Source organism: Erithacus rubecula (genome assembly GCF_903797595.1).
Source record: "Erithacus rubecula genome assembly, contig: SUPER_Z_unloc_3, whole genome shotgun sequence".
Lineage (NCBI taxonomy): Eukaryota > Metazoa > Chordata > Aves > Passeriformes > Muscicapidae > Erithacus > Erithacus rubecula.
The window spans coordinates 932618-946340 of NW_027635944.1; the positions used below are offsets into that span (position 1 = coordinate 932618).

The 13723-nt window shown below is 37.8% G+C and overlaps 1 protein-coding gene across 1 annotated transcript in view; it reads left to right on the forward strand.

Annotated features, from left to right (window-relative positions):
• Positions 1-13723, forward strand: part of PCSK5 (proprotein convertase subtilisin/kexin type 5) — a 175844-nt gene that overhangs the window by 72723 nt on the left and 89398 nt on the right. Inside the window, exons 4-5 of the mRNA XM_079331357.1 lie at positions 3640-3783; positions 5946-6022. Of these exons, the coding sequence (XP_079187483.1) occupies positions 3640-3783; positions 5946-6022 (221 nt within the window). The remainder of the gene's footprint in view (positions 1-3639; positions 3784-5945; positions 6023-13723) is intronic.

Here is a 13723-nt window from a genome sequence, read left to right on the forward strand (position 1 = left end):
CTGTATTTGTACATGATCATGGCAAAAGTTGTTTTTATTCTAACAAATAAAATTCTAATTCAGATAACATTTCTAATAAGAAAAAACATAGAAAGTAGACTGAAAATAAACCATAAAATTCAGTATTTGCTAATTGATACAAAATTCAGTCATTCTGAATCACATAACTTTTATTATCATGACAGATGTTAGTAGTATTAATTTTGGATAGCATTGTAAATTGAAAAAGTGCTTCCAAATTAATTAAAACCAGCCCCCTGCTAACAACCTGACAATGTCATTCAGATTGGTGGTAGACAAGCAGCAAGTGGCTGAAGAAAAATTATGGAATGGAACCCAGGAAATTTCCTGGCAGGAAATGTGTTTTGAAGGAAAGAGGAATTTTAACCAATCCAGCAGTTAAGAATCACATAGCATCTTACTCACTCCCCCAGCAGTGGGATCAGGGAGAGAAGCAGAAGGGTAAAAGCAAGAAAATGTATGCATTGAGACAAAAACAATTTAATAGGGAAAATTAAAGCTGCACACATTAGCAGAACAAAAACAGGGAATTCATTCACTATTTCCCAGGTGTTCAACCATGTCCAGGAACCAGGACTCCATAGTGTAAAAATTGCTTGGGAAGACAAATGCATCACTTAGAACATTTTCCTGTTCCTTCTCCCCCTCCTCAGCTCTAAGTACTGAGAATGACATCCTATGGTCTGGTCAGTTGAGGTCACCTGAGTCCCCTCCCAACTTTTTGTCCACCCCCAGCCTTGTCACTGAGGGAGTGATGTGAGGAGAAGAAAAGGGTTTTGTCTCTGGTAAGCACTTGTAAGCAATAATGAAAACATTTGTTTTATCCAAACTGTTCATCACAAATCCTAAACAGCTCCTTACTAGCCAATGCAAAGAGAATTAACTCTGTCCCAGCCAAAACCACTCCAAGGAGACAGGAAAGAGTACAAGTGAGAAAAAGTAGTAGCTAGTATATTAGATGCTGTTGTATGTGAGTAGCATATCTATACCATATACCATAAATGATATGAAGAGTAATTGCACTCCAGGATTTAAAGCATTCTTGATTAAAGACAGACCAGACTGCTTGAAGAGGAAAATGCCCATTCTGATTTATCTGAAGAAAATCAGGCACAAATATGAGGGAAAGTCTAATTTGTGATCAAAATACAGTAATCTTAGATCAGATGTTGAATTAAACAAAACTGGAGTTTCAGTGGTTAAAGACAGTACTGGAATAGGAGAAAAAGGCTAGAAAGAGTGCAGAGATTAAAAAACACATAAAAAAATAATTGAACAGAAGACAAAAGATTAGAGAGTAGAGGTGAAAAAACCAGATGCTCTTCTAAATAGGACATGGGAAGTTGTTTTTTATTGTAATAATGATAACTATGATAAAATAATGAACCCCTCATCTGCTGTTGAACTACTCCCATTTGGATGCTTCTTTGCTGCCTTTATGTTTTCTATCCTTATGTTAGCATAGGCTGTGTACTAAAGTTACAAGTGAGCCACAGACTGCCTTACCTTTTGTTAATCAATTTGACCTCATGTGTCTCAAGAGAATCATCAGAGCCCACAGTAAGGCAAGATATGTCTTTCCTGGTTGTCTCCATGCACGTAGCAAAGGCCCCTTCAGTCACCACCACAAAAGAAAATATTCAAGTAAGGCAAGTGAGGGCAATGGACTCATTAAGAGAAGTACTGGTGACTTTCTGGCAGAGGTCCAAAGAACTGGCAAAGAAATGGGGATTAAAATACCCATATGCTTGCTCAGCCTGTGTGGTTTGGCTGGCATAAAAGCAAGATAACAAGCTCATCCCCTAGGAGGAGAAGACAAGACATTAAGCAAAGCAGCCGAGGGTCATTTGACATTTCAAAAATGGGGATAAAGGCACAGTGTAATGGTCCAGTAAATCTGACTGGAGGCTAGAGCCAGGAATCCTGATTGCCCATTGTAGCTCACTCTTGGGTTTAATCTGTGGCTAAAGGCTGGTGGTTCCACCTTCCTGTCTCTTTGTCTTCACATGAGAAAATGTTAAGGATGATATTAAAAACTTTTGCAGGTATTTTCTGATACTTAATTTAGTAACATTTTGAAAAGGACAAATGTTCCTGGAAATATTGAATTTGTTTAAACATGGTTTGTACATTAGAAGTCTTCATGTGTACAACCATTACTTTCAGACAGCAAGTTTACACTGTAATTAATTTCGTAAAGCCAGCAGCATGAGCATTTCCAAGCAATACAGAGAACAAAAGCTACACATTCCTTGGAACTGGTCCCTGAAGTCCTTTGTTGTGGGGATGGATAGACAGAGAGAGACAGATATTTGTGGGCACAGTGGAAAGACCCTGAGAGAGACTTTATATCATGTAGAATAATATAACCTTGCTCTAGTAATAACAAATGACCACTCTTAAATACTCTGATTTGGGTGATAAACTGGAGGAAAAGGAGGATAAAAATTATGATTTAGTAGAAATCAGGTTTCACATAGGATTGCTAATGGATCTTCAGTGTGCTGACTGGAGGAGACTAAGGTGGAGTGCACTCCACCAAATCTGTTTACTCCTTAAAAGTTGTAGAGTGACAAGACATGAGACTGAAGTGGGGACATGAGGTGGTGGGGCAGGGATTGAGATGGAGCATGCTCTACAGCTGCTGCTGTTATGGTACAAATTTCTTCCTAAATTGCTTTTTTTCTTCCTCCTACCCTTTGCTTTTACCCTTCCCTGTACCCCCTCTTTTTTTCTCTTTTTGCTTGTTGCTCTGTCTGAGCCTGGCAGAGCTGCAGGAAACCAGTACTGATGAGAGAGGTCCATGGAACTAATTTCACAGGGGAGGGCTGTGTGTGTGGATTGGAGAGTGGCTAATGGGGCATTGCAAATACCTGAGGGTTGTGTCTCATTGCCATGGCGAGCCAGATTTCTTCACATGAACTGGGTGCATTTGTGTCTAGGAAGAGGCTTTCAGCTTTAATGTACACTGGACTTTCTTTCTCCATCATACTGGACTTGGTTACTCTGAAAGCTGTACCCAAGGCTGCTGTCAATCAACACTATCTACAATTCATCCAACCCCCTAAGATTGAAGTTTTTCAGGGTGGTGTTTTCATTACAGGTTCTTAACTGTGGCTCATCTCCTGCTGATACTGCACAAAACCTGCCAAAAGCCTTCTTTTGTAGATAGAAATGAATCTTGATTAGTTTCCAAACATTCTGTCAAGAAATTGTACCCAGCATGTAGGCTTTAAAGAGTAAGGTGCATTTTTTTCCATGACCATTTCAGTACAGGCATTTGTCTACTTCTGTTCACATATGGTTTGGTTTTTTGGAAAAAAAAAATTCAAATATTTCAAATTCAGTACAGCTGAATTCTTCCCTTTTGTATTGCTTTGCATGAAGAGTTATCAGAAAGAGAAATAAGTGGGACTAGCAGTTTTTATACAACTTGCATTTCTCTTCTAATTGTTTTCTGTCTAATAAAGGTGTTGATGTTGTGTAGCTCCTATTCAAATCATTATGTTCATGTGTGATTTAAAATGGTAATGTCAATGTAAGTATGGCAGTATTTTGGTCTCTCACTGCTCAGTAATCTCCAATATACAATGTCTATATCTCCTCTCCTCTCCCCAGCACTGCAGTGACAACACCCACCATTGCCAATCTGATATGAATATAGTAGGTGCTTGGAAGAGAGGTTACACTGGAAAGAATGTTGTGGTCACCATCCTCGATGACGGCATTGAAAGAAACCACCCTGACTTGATGCAGAACTACGTGAGTGTGCACAAGAGTCCAGATTTCATACTCAAAAATAATATTGCTGCTTCTAGAAAGGTAGAGGAAGAAAGGTGGGAAGGAGGAAGAATCATACAAGTGTTTCCTCAAACATGAACATCAATGGGGGAAAGGAAAACAGTTTATGATAATGTGTATTGTTTTAGTTAAGGCTGTGTTTTGTCTGTACATATTTAATATCTGGATGCCTCTTTTAGCTGAGTCCTGAATTTCTGAAGGACTGGAATCAATTACTGGATATTTTTTGTCTCTTCTGCAATTTTTTAATTTAACATCTTCACACTCTCAGAACTCAGAAATGGAATACACTGCTTTTCAGTTAGCGTATGCAGCTGAATTCCATATTTGGCCAATATGTTTAGTCAGTGAGACAGAAGCTTTTCTTGAAGACAGTAATTTTACATTTTGCATTAATTTTTAAAGCTACTTATCACACTGCTAGAAACAATACAAGATGAAAAGTATATGACCTTTCATTATTTACTCAGTCAAAGACAGGTGTAGAATATTCTGTTGTAGAATATTCTTTCTAGTAAATCTCTTTTAACTCTACTGAGGCCCCTCAACTTCTGATAGAGCTGCATCCATTGTTTTCTATGTTCTGTGTCTCACATTGCCTTGGGAGGTTTCTGTTTGCTTGTGGTTCACCACATTTAGATGACTGATTTCATGCCTTGGAAGCTGATAACATAAGGACAATCTTTTTCTCTAGTGGGTTGATTCCTGTGTTGGTGTCAGAATGGAGCTGTTCAGAGCATCAAGAGTGATTTGTCCTATAATTTGGAAGTAGGCATTAGCTGAAGGCATGTAACTGTGAGGAACTTACAATTTGTCTGAAATAAAGTGTGCAAAGTGTACTTCTACACAAAGTAATAAAGAAGCGAATATCTTTGGATTGAGCTGGACTGGTGAAGATGACCAGTGCAAGGCATGCATGAACTTTCATTCCCATTACAAATGTAGGTCTTGTTAAAGAGATCAAAATACAGGCTTTTTGCCAGCAAGCTTATCTTCTTGATAGAGCATTAAGAGATCATGACAAAGACATCTTTAACAACCCATTAAAAACTACAACTGCGTCTGCAGTTTAAAGCCACTTATTTTAAATTAGTCATATGTGTCCTTCCTTATGCTAGTGTGGAACTGAGTTTGGAAGATGTGAAAACACAAGTGGGGGACAATTGCTGAATTTGTCAGTGTATGTTTGACCCTAATACATGACACATCTTTCATTTATCTTTAATTAATTAAATAAAATATATATAATTTTACCTCCTCAGTAAATTACCCAGATTGTATCATGTCACCTCATTCCAGTACTGTCCTACCACTGAATTTAAAGCAACTATTTATATCCTTACCACTCCTCTCACCCTTTCCTCAAGCCAACCAGGAATTCCCCAAATTCACAAGCAGTACACATTGCTGGTTTGATTACAAATGCCTTCTACATCTCAGATTATAGGTGATGGGGCTTCAAATAGGAATATTTGAGGTGGATGTGTGACTGGTCTTGAACAAACAAGAGTTTATATATTGCTGCTTGCCATGTCAACACACCACATGCTACTGCATCCATTAGTGAGAGCTATACAAACCAGCAGCTGTTCACTCTTCGAGCTATTTTCAGCTGTAAGAACCACGATAAATATGGAACAAAAAGACAGATATACTCCCAAAGAAATGGGGAAGCAGTTTGTGTTGTTTTCAAAGATGTAATTTTATAACGATATTCTTAAGAAAATTATATTATTCTTATTTCTTGAAACAATGGCTGAAATTTCAGTTATAGTCATGCAGACAAATTTTTGAATCTTAAAACATTCAGCAAAATCCCATTTTTGAGAATGAATTCTCTTAACTTCCAAAAGGTTCTTAGAAGAAAAGTAGTCTTCTGGTTAAATGAAACACCATTTTCTATTTCCTCCCTATACTTTTTCAGAGCATTTTTTATCCTTCTCAGTTTCCCAAAATTTAAACAAAATATATAATTCCCATATATAATGATTTCTTAAAAGACAGTCACCATAAAACCACAGGAATATTAGCCTAATTACTCACTTGTAGGAAATTGCTAACAAATGTATAGGCCACGAGTCTAATTCATTAGCAACTGGTTTTCTTTCTTTTGTTGGATACAGGATTCGCAGGCCAGCTTTGATGTAAATGGAAATGATTTTGACCCTATGCCTCGATATGATGCCAGCAACGAGAACAAGTAAGGCATTATGACACCCTTGACATTTTCAATCTGAGCCATCAGGTAGAAAGTACCAGTTTGTCTATGAAACTCTACAAAACTTGATTCCTCATGAAACAGAATGATCTGTGTTAAAATCTCTGTGAAATACATATTTTTGTCTTTTCCATGCACGCATATAACTCTTTGAAAGCATTTGAAACTATCTGAAAACTAAAAATCAGTTTGAGAGTTCTGGGCATGTGAAATGAACCATTTTCAATCCCTTTGGGAGGCAGAATATATGGGATTACTGGCTTTTCTTAAATATAATTTCATTGAATTATTAGGGGATGTTGCAGCTGCCCCAGTTTCTGACCCTCTTGAACGTTGTAGAACTTTTTTATTGAAGTAGGCAGGCTCATGGAGGTTGTTGCTTTTTTGCCCCTTCAATGATTTCTTTTATAGTGATGGAGATTTTTCATTTGTAGTTTGATAGAATACAGAAGTGAGAATTCTGGCAGGTTATATGTGTATCACATGACTAGTTGGAGATATCTCTATTAATTACATATTTCCCCTTCAGAGTTCTGCCTTCTGGTATTTCTGATTCCAACTCTGGTCTTTGGATGTGCTCTGGTTAAGGCTTGGGGAAAATCAGGGAGGCCACCTCACCTCACTTCACCACGTGGGCCTCCTTTCTGTCCTCAATTTGAGGATAGTTATTTGTTGATAACATTTTCTTAGCTAGGTACTTGGCAGAAAGAATGTTTCTGTGGAATCACATCATTTGAAGGAAAGAGAATCCTACTTGTCAGTGTGTTTACTGTGCATTTTATTTTCTTGAGGTTTGGGTTGGTTTTGTTTTTTTTTTTTTAATTGTGAAAAGCATTTAATACTCTCTGCCCACAGGAAAGAAACTTTACAGGTTGAAACCTTGTTTTACACAGGTAAAATGCTTTGGGGGTTGTGTTGTTTCTGTCTTACAAACACATTTTGTCCAGAAGAATGCAGCAAGTGAAAGCTGGGAGTCAGTTGCAAAACTCAGCATTGATTTAACTGCAGAAACAGTTGGAGCAACCTTGGATCACACATGGATGGGAGGATCCTCTCCTGGTCAAAACCTTCTTCATAAAGGCAGGGAAGGGTGTTACATCGTAATAGGACAGGTAGAAGAGCAGGGCCTCAGTACTCACCCTCTGCAAATACTCTTCAGCTGAGCTGCAGATTTGCATCACAGCACATCCCTCTCTTCTGCTGCTCACCACACCTGTCCTTACACACACTTCAAGGACACTTCCTAGCTCATCTGTGTGATATTCCTCTTCTTGGACGTGTGGCATAACAAGGGTACAGTTGGAAACTCCCAAATTTCAGTGCACTTTCAAGGACTTCTGGATGCAGCAAGAAGCCACATACATTCACCTGTGAAGTTGAATTCTTTCTTTGGCTGAGTAGTGAAGTCACTTTCTTACAAAGCATGTCCAGAAAAGGGAGTCTGCTTTCTGTTTTATTAGTAGTTAAAGTTTTATACAGAATATAAATTTAGACTGCTTGTTTTATCCACTAGAGCCTAAGATATTTTAGTTTTCATACTCTGCCTCCCCCTTAAGTATTTTCACTGCCCAGCCTCCAGGATTCTGCAGTGGAGTGTGGTGATAGGAGGGCAGAAGCTGTGCTGTACTGAGCTTTGTCACTGTTATCAGGAGGTACAGTGTCAGTGTAGAGTCTCTTTTGGACACCAAGGATACATGAAGCATGTTTTCAGTGTAAGATTACTTGGCAGTCTAACTTAGAGGCTCAGTGTTTCCAATTAGCAGATACACAAAGTGTGATAATCAGCAGGTAACCACCTTCTGTTTTTGCAGCTTTTGCCCTTTTTTCCTAGTTGCCCCTAGACTAAACTAGAATCAAATCACTACACAGGTGCTGAAAAGCACTACTAATAGCATGTCCATATTTTTTGTATCTAAAATATCTTCAGAAACTGGAGCAGGAATTCAGCTTGTCCAGCATACATGGCCATTTGGCACTAGATACTCAAGTTGTGTCAGGAAGTCAAGCTAAACACAGGCAGGGAACATTCTAAAAGTCATGTCTTGTAAAGACTTCATAATGTGTAGATCAGTTTGGTTTGATTCCTGCTTCCTGTGGTAGCAGCTGGACAGACAAAATTGTGTAATAGTGATTTGGGTTTTTCAGTGGAGGTGGGATGTACAAATGTGCTGTGGTTTTCACGATGATCTAGTTTATTCTGCCTCATTTTATAATCCAACCTTAAGGGATGGGATGATAAAGAGCAAAAGGAATTGCTATAAAAATAAACAGGTGTCTGGGCAGCTCTGCATGCAGCTGTGAAACATCAGAGTATTGGATCTGTGTGCTAGCTTTTCACTTTTAATTAGAGTGAAGACTTTCTGTTTCTGGGGCTTATTGGTGGGCAAAAAGGAGCAAGAAAAATTTAACTGTAAATTACTTTTGTGTGAGTACTGGAGTGGCACTTTCCAAAATTAAATTTTGGAAATTTTACGTTAAATCTTCTATTAGCTAAGGAGAACAGGAGGGTAGGAAGAAACATTAGACTAATCTTTCAAGGCTTGTAGTCAAAATGGGTGGGATGATAGTTTCTTTAACTACTATGGTATGTAGGCATACAGCCAAAAGTTTACTTTGGTTTCTACAAATTGGCAGCAAATCATGAAGCTTCTAAATGGTACAGACTTATACTAGTTTCCTTTTGCTCAGAGGCAGTCAGCTGTGGATGAAGTCATTTCTGCTATGCAAGGCATCTTGTTTTGGTTTACTGCTTTTTTCTTTCTGTGTTTTTCCACTGCTATTTGTTAACATGTGTATTTATAAAACTAGGCATTATCAGTCACAGGTCCATAACAGAATGCAAATGGGGTCACTAAAATGGTACTGTGCTTATTGTATAGCCTCAGGAATAAAACAGAAATATTCATAGTATTTTTTTTTTATTTTGACCAAACAAAAGTTACTTCTTCTGTTTCATAAGTAATTTCTTAAGGATGATACTTCAAAGCTTAGCTTTTACTATGGTGATGGGTACTTTTATAAAACAGATGGACTTCTTTAAAAACTCAGTTAAATAATACCAGTTGACTTAAATACAGTTCTTATTAAACTTACATAAGAAAAAGTAAAAGTGAGCTGTTACTTCTGTTTTGGAGATACTGAGTCACTTTTTGGATGCCTCTTCAACATTTTTCAATGATGCATCCCACTACATAAATAATTTATTTCAATAACCTCCTAAATTGCTTTTTAATGAGTGTAAGATTTTTGAGAGACAACAATTCTTGTCATTCAAAAGTTATTAGAAGCAGAATCTCTTATGTCTAAACTTTGCAATATGGGAAGAACTTTACACCATTTCTCACAAACAAAAAATTAGTGAGTTGGTGAGTTTCAATACTGTTTGATCCAACACACCAGCATTGTTTTGCCATGGCATCCATTATGATTCATTATGACTTTCCTTTGCCAGTCATATTAATGTAGATGTGCAATAAAACAACAAAGTCTTAATTTTCTTCACAGTGTGACAAACTGCTAGTTTATGCTCTCTGCTTATGGTGAAGGCCTGAAGTATATCCAGTCATTTAATCATATTGTATACAAGATACTTGGCAGGCAGATCAGCTTCTGTTTTCCTCCTGGATAGTCAATAGAAGAAAATTGAAAAGCTTTTTGCCTGCTATGACTCTGTTCAGTGCAGATACCTGAAGAACCGAGCACAGCAAGTGCAGAGAGCCTGAAGTCTCTCATTGGTGGCTTGAAAGATCATCTCAAAAGGTTCCCACAGCAGCAGCAGTGTGACAGAAAGGAATGCTGACAACTGGGAGTATCTTTCTATGCAGTCTGAGCGCTGGTATGCACCTATTGCTATTGACTTTAAATTTACTCTGTTGCATGCTGCAGACAGAACAGAAGGGAAGATAAAATGTACAGGGAAGCACTGCTGCACCATCTTTTAGTTGGAGTAAGATATCAGCTCTTAGGTAAAGGCTTTTCTTCAGAGGGAATCTCAATTGTATTTGCTGTTGTCCTATACCCTGACTTTTTAACATGACGTTCTCCAAACCCCTGGAGGCTTAAAAACCAAAGCATGAAGTGATGTTGCCAACTGGCAGAGCGTGGTCCTTTTGATGCCAGAAAAGCATCTCTGATAGCACAGAAATACTTCTTAAGAGGGAGGTAATTTCGGCTAGAGAATTCACTTAATATATATTTGTGTTTCAGGTCAATAGAATTAAATGCTTACACTAAGTGTGGTATTGTTGATTCCAGATACCAGTGATGATGTCAGGTGTCTAGTGTACCTCAGTGTCACTGCAAAGTTCATGGACTTTGGTTAGGATTCTTAGGAAACTGCAGATACTGGATTATTTTCTCTAACTGACATTCATTTGTGCAGACCAAGATGTGAAACAAGCAATCAGAGGTCATTGATATAGAACCTGCAGTCAGTGACTGCAGTCATAATTTATTGTATTTTGTAGTTGTATTCTGATTCTAAACTCATTGTTGTTACGGCCACATCCCAGAGTGCTGCAATTTTAGCAGATGTTAGTAGTGAAGTAAGTTCAGTCTGTTTCAGCTTACAGACTGTGATGCCATTTTTTATGAGGAGCATTGTTAGTGGTTCATCAGCTAATCTTCAAGTTACAATCTAGTGATCTGTCATGGTTTAGAAATAGTATTCCTCAGTTTACTGTTCCCACTAAATCCTAAAGACCTTTGTGTCGCTCCTTTCACTTCTTTCCACTCCCTTACAGCAGGACAGGAGAGAATTGGAGACACAGAAGGTGAAGATCATTGGCTGAGATAAGAACAGTTGACTGGGAACAGCAGTGAATTAAGACCAACAGCAATAACAGAGTGTGCAAGATGGGTGAACACACATGATTCCTCACTGCAGAACCCAGCACCTTATCTCCCAGTCCTACAAACCAGCAGTCCCACAAATGACACCCCTCTGAACAGCAGTCCTCTCCCCTTCATGGCTCCAGGTGGTATCAAATAACCCATGGCCTCATCCCTCCTGGCTGCTGCAAAAGTTAACACTCTCCTGGCCAGAACTAAGCCATGACCCAGCCAAGTGCCATGGACCATGATGGAGCATGGATAATATCTTTCTGCATGACATACTAGATCTTGCCAGTAGTTGTTGCTTACCAGTAGTTAAAGGTTCCAGTGTAAAATTGTAAAAATAAGGAAGATAAACTTGTGGCTTGCAGAATTGTACTGTGATTAAGTGCAATAATTTTACAGATTTATTTGGAGCAATTTTTTTCTTCACTTTCCCTGTTACTTCTGGTCTTTGGGTGCTGTTGTACAACATGCTTATCCTTAAATTGTCATACCTCAGGGGCAATCATACGTGCTTCATTTCTTCTCTCTCGGGGTTGAACCAAAAACATGTGTGTACAATGTTTTAGTGGAAAACTTTCTTTTCTTGAAAGGAAATTGTTGTAAAAACATGGAGCACAAATCCTCACTACATACTGCATTTGATAATGTTTTTCTTTTAATGCAAAACAGGTGTTTAACCTATGGGAAAAGATAAAGTGTGCATTAAAACAGAACAGACAATAAACTAACAGTTGATGTTTTGACGTTCTTGTGCTTTGCTGTTTCAGAATGAAATTTCTGTTCATTTGAAGTTTTCCAAAAGTAAGTGGGACCTTAGAATTGCTGGAAGCTGAGAACAATTAGCCAGGCTAGAGGAGGGGCAGTCTGTTAAGTCAATTCACCTACCCATGTTAGGTGCCCCTCATCAGTGGTGTTTATGATCAGTCCTTGATGACAGCATTTCATATTGACAAAAAATTAACTGGAGTACAGGCCTTGATTAAGTAGCCTTTTTGTCCAGGTTCCAGCTTCAACAGTGGAAAATCTCATCATGAAAATTTTGTCAGACTGCCAAAATTGTCTTTTTGTTAAACTCTTATAATCTGCTCATTATGTTTTCACACTGTGTTACATAGTCCTGTCTGACAACCGTAAGTGGTATAATTTACAATTTTTGAGAGCCACAGGAAAGACAATTCCTTGAGTAGTCATTGAAAGTGAGAAAAGTGAAACAGAGCAATAAATAAAACCGAATTCAGCTAGAATTCCAGCTGAAAGATGTAAAAATAGTCTTTTTTCTATACCCTGGTATCAGTCACTGAGCAGTATTGTTTACTCCTTAACTGGTGTTTGAGGACCAGTGCTCCTCCCTTAAATGATTTATAAGACTCATGGTCTCAAAGCATTTGACCACCACACTTAAGGAAAGCCTTCTCTCTGTTTCTAATTACTGAAGTACCAGACAATGAGCTCACAAATAAAATTAAGTTCTGAAGCATTATGCAACTGCTTCTAGTGCTTTTATGTAAATTACTGATCACAATGACTCAGATATTCCCTTACAATCCAAAGTCAACAATAGAAGGGATACAAACTTCCCTGAATCCTTTTATATTGAGAGTTAGATGGGAAAGGTTTTTTCAGACGTTCTTTTTCCCAGAGTAGGTATTTTTTCTAAGTATATGTCTGTATTTTGAGGTTTTGAATTTAGCAGGGGGGAATTTGCAGCTACTGTAGTCTAGTTTTGATGTGGTAAAATGTTAAACCAGTTTCAAGTTGCATGCACGTATACATGCGTGTACAGCTGAATACAATTTGAGAGCACTTTCTGTGTTCTGCTTTTCAGATATTACAGGTATTAGGAGAAAGTTAAGGAATGGATCCATGTTACATATGTGGTAATTGATTTTGCCAGATGATTTCATAATTAGTCAGCACAGTCAAAGGTAGTACAAAATGTGGTTCATTTAGACTTTTCAGCCAGCACAAGTATAGCATTGATTACCCTTCTAATGTTTGTGGCAGACCTCTAATTACACATTTGATAGAGCAATTGCAAATCCAATGTCAAAAGCTTTTAAATGGAAATTTTAATAAATATCGTACTATTAATGGTTGAAGTTTGCAAAGTTATGATAGAAACTAAAGTCTTAATGGCATTGCTAGGGGGGATTTTAAAAGAAATTTTCAATTTTTTAAAAAAATGAAAGTATGTGCATTTGTAAGGTTATTGCTGTTGGCAGGTTTATTTTTATAGCCTTGGTTTACATTTCTGTGATTCTGTCATTTTTCTTAGAGATACAGTCAGATTATTACCTTAGGCACTGTATCAAAGTCAGATTTCTGCCTTGAAGACAAATTACCTTTTTTACTTTTTCTGAAGGAAAATAATCAAGATAGAGGAATTCAGATGTAGAAGTAAAGGCATGGATATCACAGATGTAGATTGCTCTGACAAGTATATGTTTAACCTTGTTCAAAAATGACTTATACTGCTTTACAGACTCAAAACAATCGTCAAATCTCTGCTGTAAGAAAACTGGGGAGGAGACTATAGCTTTTTTACTTAGTCAAAATGTGTGATGGTAAGGCTGTTGGCTAAGTTTTTTGAGGAGTGGCAAAGACAATGTAGTGAGAAGGTATGTTTTATTTCTCCTTTTAGCCCAAACTTATGACCCTGCACTTCTCTTCCTAAGACTCCATGAACATAAGATGAACAGCTGTAACTTGTTCTGCACTGAAGTGAGTGTGTGAGAATTAAACTTCTTATGCTGAAACCCTTTTTCTAAGTAAAAGGAAACTTTGCTCCTGCTGAATCAGTGACATAAGTTTCATTAAAAAGCAATTATCAACACAGATGAAAGT